At 35.5% G+C, this 14,945-nt stretch overlaps 1 protein-coding gene across 9 annotated transcripts in view; it reads right to left on the bottom strand.

Moving 5' to 3' along the window:
* Positions 1-14,945, bottom strand: part of eml1 (EMAP like 1) — a 64,858-nt gene that overhangs the window by 25,959 nt on the left and 23,954 nt on the right. For 6 of the 9 annotated variants that reach the window (XM_048191548.1, XM_048191546.1, XM_048191549.1 and 3 more), the window contains exons 2-4: positions 6,204-6,386; positions 5,845-5,898; positions 1,553-1,682 (exon numbers count right to left, since the gene is read on the bottom strand). In XM_048191548.1, the coding sequence (XP_048047505.1) occupies positions 1,553-1,682; positions 5,845-5,898; positions 6,204-6,386 (367 nt within the window). The remainder of the gene's footprint in view (positions 1-1,552; positions 1,683-5,844; positions 5,899-6,203; positions 6,387-14,945) is intronic. The other 3 variants (XM_048191551.1, XM_048191550.1, XM_048191554.1) reach the window with 1 other exon arrangement.

Below are 14,945 nucleotides of genomic sequence, written 5' to 3' on the forward strand. Positions count from 1 at the left end.
CATCAGAATAAGAATGGCATCTACGCTAATATCAGTCTCTCTGCTTATCCTGAGGTTTGCCGGGTGCTGGATCCAGGCCGTATCCAGATCAGATGGAGAACCTGTGTCTGGACCTGACTACAACGTAGCCCAGGAGACAATGGGCCTACAGATCCAGTTCTGGCTGCATCTATAATTCAGATTTTTAAATCTCCGTATCCGCTTACATATATTAATATATAATCTATTTTTAATATCTATAATAAAAATGTATAATTCAGATTTTGATCTCCATATCCATTTACATATATTATATATATCTTCCAAGGGGTTTTTTCCCTCCTAGGACTTTTTTCCCAGTGTTAGCACGCTGGGTTTTTCTCCTAGGGGTTTTTTTCCACCCCTGGGAGTCAGCCGACATTGGCTTAATGTAGCACCATCTTGTATATGTTACATATTACCACGCTTGCTTGTACAGCTTATTTTTAACCACTTCTCTTTTTTCTGTGCTCCTAATATGTAAAGCTGCTTTGAAACAATTACCAATTGTAAAAAGCGCTATATAAATAAATTTGACTTGACTTGACTTGACTAACTGATAAAAGACTATTTATCAGGTGCACTGAAAGGAATAATATTAATATACATCATCTGTGCACGAGGTAGGGCCTTAAAAACATCAGTGTTAATCTCAAGCCCTCTGGCTTGTCAATCACTGCCGTGACGTTCCTTGTGAGAGACGTGCGCGGATTGGCCCTCTGGCTTGTCAATCACTGCCATGACGTTCCTTGTGAGAGACGAGTGCGGCTGCGCGCTCCAGTAACTTTCCACACTCTACAGGCGCCGCATGCAATGTTTTTGTCAGGAGACAGGAGTAACAACTGCAGATTATGAGTTACCTGCGGTGAGTCCAACATAATGAATCCACTAACACGACACAGCGAATGCCGGTGGTAAACACTCGTGTTCCAATACTCATGCACGAGTTTTGGGAGGCGTTCCCACGAAAGCAGGGGGGGTTGTTCTTATGCATGCGCTCATTTCAAAAACTCAGTAACAGTCTTTGGTTTCTCAGTCGACGAAAAGATCCTCTTTAGCACCTTTAAGGCAGGAATACACTACACCATGTTTAAAATATGAACTGATTTCAAAACACTAGGCATCATACACTTGCTGACTTAATAGTTACAGAGAAAAGCTAGGCATCATACACTAAACAACTGAGGGTCACACACTACCAGATTTTCGAGTCATTCCGAACACACAAACTCATGCAGAAACATGCACCTCGCTGCTAGGAGACTCATGACAACTGAAAACAATGTTCTAATATCGTCTCAAAATATCAAGCATGTTTGATATCCTCCAACTGGATGAAATCAAAGTCTGAAGCTAGTCTGTGCCCATCATAAGTGATTTTTTGAGGAATCTGTCTACTCTTCACCCACTCAAAAGGTGCATGGAATAAATCAAATAAATACATTTTTTGCCAACTACATCAACTCCTCCAGACTGCAAATTGGGTTAGGGACAAAAATCTGGACAAAGTGTATTCCAGCCTTTAGTCTCTTACCTTTTGGTTGCTGGTGAGTTGTTGTCCTTCTTGGAGCCTGAGGGTGATGGCAGTGTGCCACCCTTCTTTGACAGGACAGTACCGTTATTGACCGTGGGTCTCAGGGGCAGGGCTGCAATCATCGGTCTAGCTGAAAGATGGAACGACACATGGGCAGAATTACACACAGTACTGCAGTCAGATGATCACTGTCTGTTGTTTCTGTTCTTTTTGTAAACTAGCTCTAGTTCACAGTATGTCAAGCTTTTAATAGCCAATTTTACATTCTCAAAGGCCCCATTAAATTACTGTGTGTGACATATTTACTATTGAAACAGGAAGTTTGGCAAGTTTGTCCAATAGGCTTATTCATGTCATAGTGATGAACAATCATTTGATACTTGCTAGATGAATGTGATAATAGGGACATTCTCATTCTAGAGAGCATCTGATTGGACAAAAATTTGTGTAGTGCAGGATGAGTCATCAATATTCTCTGGTGTCCCAAAAGATAAATGTTACCCTGGACCACAAAGCCAGTCATAAGTCGCACTGGTATATTTGTAGCAATAGCCAACAATACATTGTATGGAAATTAAGTAAAGATAATGTTCCATGAAGATTTTTGTAAATATCCTACTGTAAATATATCAAAATTTATTTTCTAAGTAATATGCATTGCTAAGGACTTCATTTGGACAACTTTAAAGGGGATTTTCTCAATATTTTTATGTTTTTGCACCCTCAGATACCATACCATACATAAATGGAAAGCTTATTTAATCAGCTTTCAGATGATGTATAAATCTCAATTTCGAAAACTGACCCTTACGACTGGTTTTGTGGTCCAGGGTGACAAATATAGTGTATTTAAAGTGAATTTTGAGTGAAAAAAGTGAATTTTGAGTATTTTTTAAGTAAGTCACAGAATTCTCATTTTAATTTCAATTGAGCTTTAAAAGAAGTTATTTTTTATACACTATCTTTTGAAAATTTGGGTTCAGTAAGAATTTTTCATGTTTTTAAGTATGATGATTTGGTGATAAAGACAAATTTCTTACTGTTGAAAACAGTTGTGCAGCCTAATATTTTTGTATAAACTGATATTTTTTTTCTTTCAGGATTCTTTGATGAATAGAAGGTTCAAAAGAAAAACAGAAATCCTTTGTAACAATTTCAGTGTGTTTTACTGACACTTTTGATCAATTCAGTGCATCCTTGGTGAATAAAACTATTAATTTCTTTACAAAAAGAATCCTACTGTCTCCAAACTTATGAATGGTGTGTATATATTAAATAATAAATAAACCTCACAGTAAACATTTTCAGATGTCAAATTCAATCAGGAATTTAGGAAGAACCAGAATAGAACAATAACCACAGAATTCCTGGGCTGTTTTTTTCCAGCTTCCTCAGTCTGTCCTGCAAGAGGCTGAGCCATGAATAGACTCCATTAAAATGCATTTGTGGTTCACAAAAGTCTTGGATGGCGAATGTCCTTTTGTGCAATTCAAGTACTTAATAGTGCATCCACACCTGCAGTCTAACTGCTGATGGCATAGATTTTGGAGAGCCTTTATTTATTTTATCCTATGAGTCTGCATTATTAAATATTCATCACAGCAGAGCTGCTTGAATGTGTGATGAATGTGTAGGCAGTGACACAGAGACAGTAGAAAAAAATAAAAGAAAGAATGAGGCAAAAGTGTAAGTGAGAAACAGAGGAGAATTTTTTTTTGTTTTAAAGATATCAGCCTGCAGAGAGCGTGAAGGATTTTGCAGAAGCATAGCATGACTCATCTTGCACACCCTTGCAAACAGGCAGAGGAATGGATAAACTGAACATAAGCTAGCCAAAGTACAACTAACTAAGCGTTTCTTTAGCGGTTTAATGGAGGAGTCTTGGACCCCAGGTTGACATTTGGTAGCACAAATGCAGTCTGGCTAATTAATTAGTGTCTGACACCAAAGCAGAAGTGTGTTTCAAACCTTTTAGACGGTAAAGACATGTGACTTTAAGTATCCACTTTATCCTAGAGTTCAAAGGATTATGTGGATGTAGGAAAGCTTTGTTAATCAAAAAAAAAAAAAAAAAAAAAAATCCAGACACTCAAGGCAACAAACCACTTTTCATGTCTGTTAGACCAAAAGTGAGAGATATTAAAATATGGATGTGGAAAATCGTCAGTCGAGCATTAAATGTGATCAGGACTGAGAGTTTGTTAACAAGCATCTTATAGTGTTAATCTCATTAAACTCACAAGAACTCTAGACATTTAAGTCAGGGCTTTATGTCACACATGCTGGAGTGAAATTAGGGATGCACAATATATCAATGATATTAAGAGTGTCAGCCAATATCTGTGTTTTTTAATTGTCTGATAAGGTTGACACTCAAAGAAATACCTTAAGTTCCACTCTTTTCCTGAGCCTAGTTTTAAAAAGTATTTTTACCATTTATTTTATTTTACTTAATTTTTCTACTGTACTTTATGATGATTTTATCAATGATTTCACTTACATGAAAGTTTATTCACTTAAAGGTGCCCTAGAACTTTTTTTTAAAAGATGTAATATAAGTCTAAGGTGTCCCCTGAATGTGTCTGTGAAGTTTCAGCTCAAAATACCCCATAGATTTTTTTTTATTCATTTTTTTAACTGCCTATTTTGGGGCATAATTAGAAATGAGCCGATTCAGGGTGTGTGGCCCTTTCAATCTCGTGCTCCACGCCCCAAGAGCTCGCGCTTGCCTTAAACAACATAAAAGAAGTTCAAACAGCTAATATAACCCTCAAAATGGATCTTTACAAAGTGTTTGTCATGCAGCATGTCTAATCGCGTAAGTATGGTATTTATTTTGATGTTTACATTGATTCTGAATGAGTTTGAGGCTATGCTCCGTGGCTAATGCCTAATGCTACACTGTTGGAGAGATTTATAAAGAATGAAGTTGTGTTTATGCATTATACAGACTGCAAGTGTTTAAAAATGAAAATAGCGACGGCTCTTGTCTCCATGAATACAGTAAGAAACGATGGTAACTTTAACCACATTTAACAGTACATTAGCAACATGCTAACGAAACATTTAGAAAGACAATTTACAAATATCACTAAAAATATCATGATATCATGGATCATGTCAGTTATTATTGCTCCATCTACCATTTTTAGGGCCCGAGCACCGATGGTGTGAGGACCCTATTGGAATTGCTCCGTTTATTTGCTATTGTCCTTGCTTGCTTACCTAGTCTGATGATTCAGCTGTGCACAGATCCAGACGTTCTGCCCTTGTCTAATGCCTTTCATAATGTTGGGAACATGGGCTGACATATGCAAATATTGGGGGCGTACACCCCGACTGTTATGTAACAGTCGGTGTTATGTTGAGATTCGCCTGTTCTTCGGAGGTCTTTTAAACAAATGAGATTTATATAAGAAGGAGGAAACAATGGAGTTTGAGACTCACTGTATGTCTTTTCCATGTACTGAACTCTTGTTATTTACTATGCCAAGATAAATTAAATTTTTGAATCTAGGGCACCTTTAAAGGACTAGTCCATTCAAATATGAAAACTTTGTCATCATTTATTCACTCTCATGTCATTCCAAACCTGTATAACTTCAACGGAACACAAAAGAAGATATTTTGTAGAATGTTGGTAACCAAACAGTGTTGGTTGGAATGGGAACCAAAACCAACATTCTTACCAAATTACCAACATTCTTCAAAATACTTTCTTTTACCTTCCACAGAAGAAAGGAAGTCATACAAGTTTAGAATGACATGATGGCGAGTAATTTTGAGTGGACTGTCCCTTTAATTGAAATTTAGTGTGAATGCTATATCATATTGTTTATCAGACATAACACAAAAATTAATTAAAATTAAAACAATTATTTAATACATTTGAAAAGAATTTAGTATGATATAAATTATTAAGCATCTTTAAACTGAAGCCAGTAGATTAAGATTTAATCTCTCTACAGGATTCCTGTTACATAACTCATGATTTATGCATGTGAGTTGAACTTAAACGGAGTCACTCAAATACTCTTTGTATACTCATTGTATAATATTATAATAAACATCAGCTTGAAAATTCACTTTGCAAGTTTGCATATTAATTAACATGCTGTAATTACAAAATAAAAGATTATGGACTATCAATATCAGCCAAAATGTCTATATCAGTGCATCCCCAAGTGAAATATAACTAATATAAAACTCATTTCTCAGTGGTCATGCGTTTTGAAGCATGGTGAAGAACACAGTTCCAGTGACGCGACTGAGACACGAGCCCCACTCCCTACCTGGCTTCCCAACACTGCTGTCAGAGGAGGGAGAGTCTCTCCTCACTGCTGCTTCTAAACACATTCACAGTATGAGAGAACAGTTGAAAGAGTATAGGAAAGTAGAGAAGATAGGAAATGAAGAGCAACGTGAGAGAAAACTGCAGCCGGAACATGGATGGGATTGAGATGAAAACAAGAAATGGCCCACAGGTGTTTCTGTAGAGAACTGTTTTCCAGCGAGGCTTATAACAAACACTGAATACTTTCTAGCAAAGCAGGTGAGATAGAATGCAAAGCCGAAATAAACAAACAGCACAGTCTGGAAACTCTAGATGAGGTGACAATGAGTCCAGTCTTGTGTGAAGGCCTTGTGGTACCTTTGGTTGGTCCTTTCCTGTTGAGCATGGCCTGCTGCTCCTCTGAGATGTTCAGTCTCCTCACCACGTCAGCCAGCGCAGACTTGAGCAGCTGAATTTCATCCTCCTGCATCTGAACCCGCTGTTCCAGAGAGGCGATCCTGTCTGTCACCTCCATACTGCTCGCTGCCGAGGCACTGTCATCTATAACAAACACAAAAAACTCAAATATATGGAAAAGCAATGCTGAATAAATTCTACATTTTATCCAGTGTATCTACCAAATTCATAACAGTTATTAGTAAGTACCAACGTTAAAGTCAGTGTAATGAGAAAAAACGTGGGCTATGACTGGGGCTAGGGAATTGACTGGATTATAGGAAGATGGGAGTTGCTAACTAAATGGAGGCAGATCAGAATATCAGTTTGGAGTCAGTTGTGGAAGATATTTAGTCCCACCCTCTGCCAAGGGTGGGACTAAATGAAGAGAACAGATGCCGTTTTGAGGGGGAGGTTAACATTTTTGATTAAAGATTTCAAGTGCACATAAATTAATGGTTATTTAAATATAATGTTGGACCCCAAAACCCAGTTTTAAAAACCTTATCAGTACGTAATATTAATAGAACAATAAATGTTCTGTGCATCTTAAAAAGGTTCTCGAATGGCATTAGGCTAACTGAAACCTGAAATGTCAAAGAAAAGCTAAAGCTAAAAATGTCAAACAAAGTAGACATCACACATCCCACATTATTAATAATGCAGTCCATTCCTGTTTATTTGTACCATATGTGACCATTAAATTTTAAGCCAAAAGCTTAATTCAGTAGAGTGCTTTTGAAAGAGTCAGTGAAGGATGGCCTAACATCTTCATCACATACAAACATGCTGATGGTTTTTGTAGCACCCTTATCTAATGGCTGCTAACCCTAATAAAACACACACTCTCTCTCACACACACACACACACACACACACACACACACACACACACACACACACACACACACACATAAAAGAGCAGCTACATTTTTACTAGGTGATTAGGAAGCTTTGTAAAATCAGTGGTATGAAACATTTATGAAAATTAGTGCTTTCAACTCTTCCTTGAGAATAACATCTTCATTAATAATTATACACTGACTGAGAGAAAGCAGCTGGTAATTAAAGTAATAAAAAAAGAGCTATAACATGGTACTTTTTTAATATTTAGAATGAAGCCATTCATTTAATTGGGTGTTTTAGTATATATATATACTAAAACACCCAATTAAATGAATGGCTTCATTCTAAATATTAAAAAAGTACCATGTTATAGCTCTTTTTTTATTTTTTTATTTTTTTTATTTTTAAATATGTGGGTAACGCATTTTAACAGTTAATGAATCACGAATGAACATGAATTACCAATGAACAATAGTGTATTTATAAATTAACAATAATCTAGATTAATAAATGCTGTAAAAAAAATGTTTCTTGTTTTTCTTAATACCTAATGCATTAACTAATGTTAACAAATTGAACGTTGTTGTAAAGTGTTACCAGCAATTGGTTAATAATAATTTACACTAAAAAGTCTTGGCTTTGAATTAACATTTAGTAATAGTGTTTGAATTTATAGAGAGTGTGACCTGAATTATAAAAATGCAAACTATGAGTCATATTAGCATGAGTAACTGGCAGATGGGAAGCTTCAGGCAAAATAAAAAAAGGATAGTTTTGAAACTGAAATTTAGATAAGTACCTTTCACTGCAAACATTCAATCACTCAATGTTTCCTTTCCCCAGCTGAGCTGGATAATTATACACTAACACACACACACACACACACACACACACACACATCAGCTCAGCACATCTAATGGCCTCCAGCCATTTCACTTAAAATGCAGTTGCTCGCCCTGCAAAAACTATCATAGTCATTAATGTTCAGTGGTGATTAATCACCTCCTGAAGATAAGCCTCTTTATGCAACACTATTTCACCCTGTCAGGATATTCAGATCCCTTAGATTTATACCTACCTGCAAAAACCAGCACACCTTACCCCTGTGTATTGGGAAAACCATCCCAATATCGCAACATTCAAAAGGTTCCTGTTGCTGGATCACTGAAGGCTGCACTAAAGCTTTTTATGAGTGCATCACGAACAAAGGAACATACAATGTGAATCTCTACATACGCACACACGTGCATCAACAGCAAAACAAAACCTTATAAAAAATGACTACTAATAATTAGAGCCACAAATCATGCTGTTTGCATTGAAATTGCCTCTTTGATGGATGAAATTAATCACTGATTGAAGCCTTCCCACAGCTTCGTCTTTTCAAAAGCTCCATGGGGAGATTATTCAGTCTTTACTCTGAGCACAAACCCAGTTTGCAATCGTTCTGAAGCCGCTGGTGGCATAATGCTAATAACCTGCACAATAAATGACTGTCACATCTGCTCAAAGGCTGAAAGTGCTTCCTGTTCATTTGACAATTTCACAAAATTATACCGCACTCTACAAAATTGCACCTGAATGGTCAGAGATAGAATATGTAAACATACATTTATTTAATACACATATTTAATTATATTCCTTGTAAACGCTAATGCTCTCCAGTGAACTTCTCAGCTACGCATGACTGCAGATGAACATCAGGGAGCGTGCACTTCGACCACAATAAAAAGCATTAGCGAGAATATATCAGTGCAGCATGAACGGACACAAATTGCAATTCTTGTTGCTGTTCGTTTTGTAAAAACAGTAGGATTGGCAGACATCCATATCTGCTAATGTGTTTCAGAAATCAAATTAACTGCTAAGACTGGGGATGCACTTCCCTTGCCATTGTCTCTCTATCTCTTTTTCTCCCACTTCCCCTGAATTCAATCTCGTTTTGTTTCATTGTGATTGGATTGGACGTTGGCCCATCTCTAGCTTTATGTTCCGCTGGAAATGACTGTGTTCATTAGATAGCGCATCACTATCCTAGCTAGATCTCCTTCTAACTTCTGTTAGTTAAACTGAACAACTCATCTCAAACTATTATCTGGTGATCATAGAAGATCACACACAAAAAAAACTGAAAAGTTAAAAAAAAAAAAAAAAAGAAGAGATTATTCTCTGAAAATCTTGACATATGTCCTAGATGAGAAAAACAGCAATGTTCTAAGATTCTTTTTCCTTTTTCAAATATTACCTTTCATGCAGTGTGTAATATAGCTGTTTGTGAATGTAAAAAGTCTGCAAAGTTTTAAAGATCAAAGTGCATGACAAAAAGTTATTGTCTCCTAAAGAAAGAATTGATTCTGAACTGCTGAAATAAACAATTCCTGTCTTACTTCCTGTTACATACCTATGTAAATGTAACAAATTTTTATAATGCCAGCCTATGTCTTCACTTACTGCACAGCAAATTTGACCCGCCCTCAAATACTGTAGTTGTAGCTGAGGCCTGGAAGAGTTTGGGTCGTGTTGTTGACCGTTTCTGAATCTACTTTGCATGCACTTCAAACGGATAAGGACTCAATATTGAATTAATAAGGAAAAGCCAATGGCATCGCTATTATTGAGTATCTTGTGCTGAGGAAGGCTCTGGAGCTGAAATTCAGACATGGTAATAGGCGTTTCGTTTCCCACATGCACTGTAAGCATTAGACCAATCACAACAGACTGGGCCGTCTGACCAATCAAAATGGAGTAGGCACATGGAAAAGAGGGGTTTAGAGAGACTGAATCTTTGAATTAACTGTTTTCAGACACTTTGAGAAATTAGGTGATTATTATAAGAAAATGAAAGTGTTTTTTGACCTTGGATGCATGTAAACCTATTGTAGGAGACCTCCAAAACAAAATTAGGAACCTTTAAAATAGCATAATAGGGTCACTTTAATTAACTAGTTGATCCAGCTTACAAAATTAGTCATTATTATAGATAGAAAAAGAGTGGCAAGGTCTTTAGAAACTTCATTTGTGTTAATATCAGCATAAGATTGTGTTGTCAGAGATGGTCTACTGGATTTTACAGCCAGATTCGTCACTAGGAACAGCTCAATCCTACTTTGCTTCAGACAGTTTGGTGCATGAATTGAAGTCAGATACAATACCTGTCCATCTTATTTTCTATCCTCTTAAGAAAAAGACGCAGAACTGATTTTATACAGATAGACTGCTCTTACTGCACACAAAATGAGATGGAAACTGAAGTCCAATTCGCGACCTACTGCCCTGACTAGGCACAGACATTCCTTCCCTGTTTTAAAACCATTGCAAAGAAATGAAATTGAATGCACATTGCTAGGAAAAAGTCCAGGAAGTGCAATATTAGCTGCAAGAAATGTAAATCTGCTATAAAGTAACAAGTGGGGCACAAACTCTAAAATCTGCACATAAAATACTAAAGAAATATAAATTCATATCAGGTATTTAGCAGAAAACTAAATGTAATGTAAAACCATTTAGAAACTAGAAAAACTGAAACTTAACTAAAAGATTGTCATTGCTCAAAAATCACCTAAAATAAGTTAAAAAAAATTATTATATTTAGTTTCAGTTTTGATACAATACAATAAAATAAAGATAACTTTAAACCTTTAAAGTTTGCCAGCTACTTATTGCTCTTCAACAAATAAAACAGAAAAGAATGAAACAGCTGTATTAAATATTTTTAAATTAATTTGAATTAAGTAAATGTGTTAACTTCTAAATAAACTTCTGAACAGTTCTAAACATGTTTTAATTAATGTAAGATAACAAAACTTTGAAAAACGTTGTAAACTAAAAACATATATATAAAACCTAAAACTACTAGAATTACAAAGTAAGAATTTACATTTAAAAACTATAACTGTTCTGATACACATCAGTGTGCAAAGTCACAATCTGACATTCAAAAAATAATGCCAATAAAGCTGCTTTCAATCTGTGAATAATATTAGCATTAATATTAGCATATTTAACTACATAAAAAACAGAAGGGCAAGGTAGAAAATGTTCATAGATTATCAAAGCAAAGCGGACTCCCTTTAATGTCTCCCTCAAAGCGCTAGGGCTGATTAATAATGCATATCTCTGGTCTCTCTCCGAGTCTGAACCTACTAGCTGACTCACTCAAACCCTGTATCTGCCCATAAATGAGTCTCAACAGAAGCAGGGTGCAAAGATTTGTAAGGATTATCATTACGCTGACATTGAATGTGATCATGTTTCTTCACATTGGAGGCTTGTCTAACCATAAAAGGAAGGCAAATCTAGACTATCCCATATCATGCTTATGAGCTCCAATACAATGCATGTCACATTGTATATTTCTAAGGCCTAGTGAGCTTACTTACGCTGCCTTCTAAGATACCATATTTTAACCAAATTCTAATCCCAAAATGCACTGTGACAAGCTCATTGAGAAATAAGTCCAAGATAGTGAATATGGTTTTAAAAACATATATTTCATTCAATACTGAAAAGTACAGCTACACGATTAATCATTAAAGGTGCCATAGAACGCTTTTTCACAAGATGTAAAATAAGTCTTAAGTGTCCCCTGAATGTGTCTGAAGTTTCAGCTCAAAATACCCCATAGGTTTTTTTTTATTCATTTTTTTAACTGCCTATTTTGGGGCATCATTATAAATGCACTGATTCAGGCTGCGGCCCCTTTAATCCTCGTCTCTGTGAATACAGTAATAAACGATGGTAACTTTAACCACACTTAACAGTACCATAGCAAAATGCTAACGAAACATTTAGAAAGACAATTTACAAATATCACTAAAAATATCATGATATCATGGATCATATTATTGCTCCATCTGCCATTTTTCGCTGTTGTCCTTGCTTGCTTACCTGCATAACGTCTGATGATTTGGCTGTGCAGCTCCAGATGTTAATACTGGCTTGTCTAATGCCTTGAACATGGGCTGGTATATGCAAATATTAGGGGCACACATATTAATGATCCCGACTGTTGTGTCACAGTCGGTGTTATGTTGAGATTCGCCTGTTCTTCAGAGGTCTTTTAAACAAATGAGATTTACATAAGAAGGAGGAAACAATGGCGTTTGAGACTCACTGTATGTCATTTCCATGTACTGAACTCTTGTTGTTCAACTATGCCAAGGTAAATTCAATTTTCAATTCTATGGCACCTTTAAAAGATTGCAATCTCGATTCAAACACCCCTGCGATCTTATTCCTAAATGATCACGATTCGCCTTTGTCTATTAAACATTTGACAAAATCACATTTCTGTCTTCTAATAATTCAAATTAATCACAGAGGTACTGGGATAAAAGTTTATAGTTTGGATATAAACACTGCTGTCTACAGAAACAATAAAAATACAGCAAATTTTGAAAGTAACATGGCACTTCAAATAATGACTGTATTGATGACATTGTTACACCAGTAGGGGGCGACAAATGACTGTTAAAAAAATTTATTCATCATTGAATCATTCATTCAAGAGATTCGTTCACAACAGTAATAAAACAAGTGAAATCTTTATGAGTAAATCATTGAATCATTCCTTCACACTATTTTTTTTTTAAATAATTCAAATTAATTAAACATTTTTAAATTTACTGCAACAACTGATAATTTGTCAGAACCTCTAGTAAATTATTTTGTTTAGTTGTCTGTTCAGAATCATGGGAATCAATCTCTTTTTGAATCATGGGAATCAATCTCTTTTTGAAACAAAAATTATTTCGTGATTCTCAATTTACCCAGAATCGTGCAGCTCTACTAAAAAAGTATTGATTGTATGGATTAAAAATTAGCACACTGTAGTTAATCAAAATAGGCATTTAAAGGGCACCTATTATGCCCCTTATTACAAAATGTAATATTGGTCTTGGGTGTCCCCAGAATGTATTTGTGAAGTTTCAGCACAAAATACCCCACAGTTAATTTATTATAACCATTTGAAAATGTCATTTTTGGGGCCTGTTTTAAAAAGAGCTGTTTTGGTGTGTACCACCTTAAATATAAATGAGCTGCATATCCCCGCCCTGCCTTTGGATGAGGGCGTAACTTGCATACCTATGGCAATAAACAGTCGTTAGAAGCAGAATGGCTGAGAGTGAGAGACCCGCTGTTTTGTATGGCATTCAGCCGTACATGTTTGAACCGGAATCAGACCCAGATGATGAAGAGACTCCGGCAGAAGAAACACAATTGAGAATGGAGCAGGACGTCTCTGAATGGTTATTTGATACATTTATGTACTTATAGAGTTTTAATCGCGTCCCCTTTGCAATTATGGATGTGCAACACACACACACACACTGTGATAACGTTCGCGCAATTTTTTGAAACTACAAACACAAATACTGTGATAACGTTTGCTAAGTAAACATACACAGTTTTTAATACAATATCTTTAAAAAAAAAATATATATATATATATACACGTGTGGATACACACTATACAAACCAGGTTTAAATTATATACACAGACATTCTACGACGACGACAACAACTTTAGACACATTTGTTATTGAATTGGCTGACATCGACTGAAATGACTATTTGCTCAAAAAACATTAAATACACTTACTTCTTCTGGAGGTGACGTTGGATCGCGAACAGTAGGCAACGATCCACACTTGAGGATTAACTTTGAAGCAAGACCTGCTTTGAATTGACCCTCGTTCTCAAAACAGTCAGTCAAAAAATGATTTGCGCAGACATAAACGTATTTTGGAATTTTGAGTGGCGCCTTTCCTTCGTAAATAAAATCCATCCACTGCGTTTTCAGTGGCTCTGATGTCGGAAGTAAGTGAAAACTACTATGTTCATTATTACATCCCACAACAGAACAATTATGTTTCTTAGGAGACATTACCGGCTGTCGTTGAAACAATGGAGGATGGTTGACAGATCACCGAGGTCGGGGTCTATGCCAAAACCAGATTGTCAATCAAACCACGTGGGTGGGGCTTAGCGCAATTCTACGTCACAGTGAGAGCAATCTTAGAACACGGCGTTCTGAGACAGTGCTTATGAATTATTGAGATTGTAAAAAAAACCACTGGGTGGATTTTTCTCATTCTAGGGTGGTTTTGCTCACACACTGCCAACACACATTTATGGTCAAACACCATGTAAAAGTGAATTTTGCATAATAGGTGCCCTTTAAGGCATGTATTTTTATGCTTAAGAATATTGTGCAGGTAGCTTAGCAACAATGGCAAACTTAAAGCTTATGTAGGCAGTAAGCCCCGTTTGACAAAAGACTTTTTCCTGAAAATTTATTTCAATTATTCTAAATAGCCTTTATGTTGTGAACAGCACGGCTTAAGGAAATACATATTTTAAAGTTAAAATATTTTTAATTTAAATCTTAAATGCCAAAATATATTACAAAACATATGTCATAAATACATTACCAATCATAAAATACACTTTGGGTAAATGCAAATGTATTTTAAAAACATTTTGGACAAAATAATTATAGACCAAAAAGATTTGATAAATATACATAATTTAGTTTGAGTTTAAAATATTTATGTAACAATATTGTGGCTATTTTTGTATATATATATATATATATATATATATATATATATATATATATATATATATATATATATATATATATATATATATATATATATATATATATATATATATATATATATATATATATATATATATATATACTTTTTTTTTTTTTTTTTTTGCCTAATGGGGCAGCTCACTAGGTTTTATAACAGCCTTCACCTAAACAAAATGCATCTGGTCTCAGTGAGTAATAGTATCAAAGTGAATCCTC

The sequence above is a fragment of the Megalobrama amblycephala genome, linkage group LG5 (assembly GCF_018812025.1).
Source record: "Megalobrama amblycephala isolate DHTTF-2021 linkage group LG5, ASM1881202v1, whole genome shotgun sequence".
NCBI lineage: Eukaryota > Metazoa > Chordata > Actinopteri > Cypriniformes > Xenocyprididae > Megalobrama > Megalobrama amblycephala.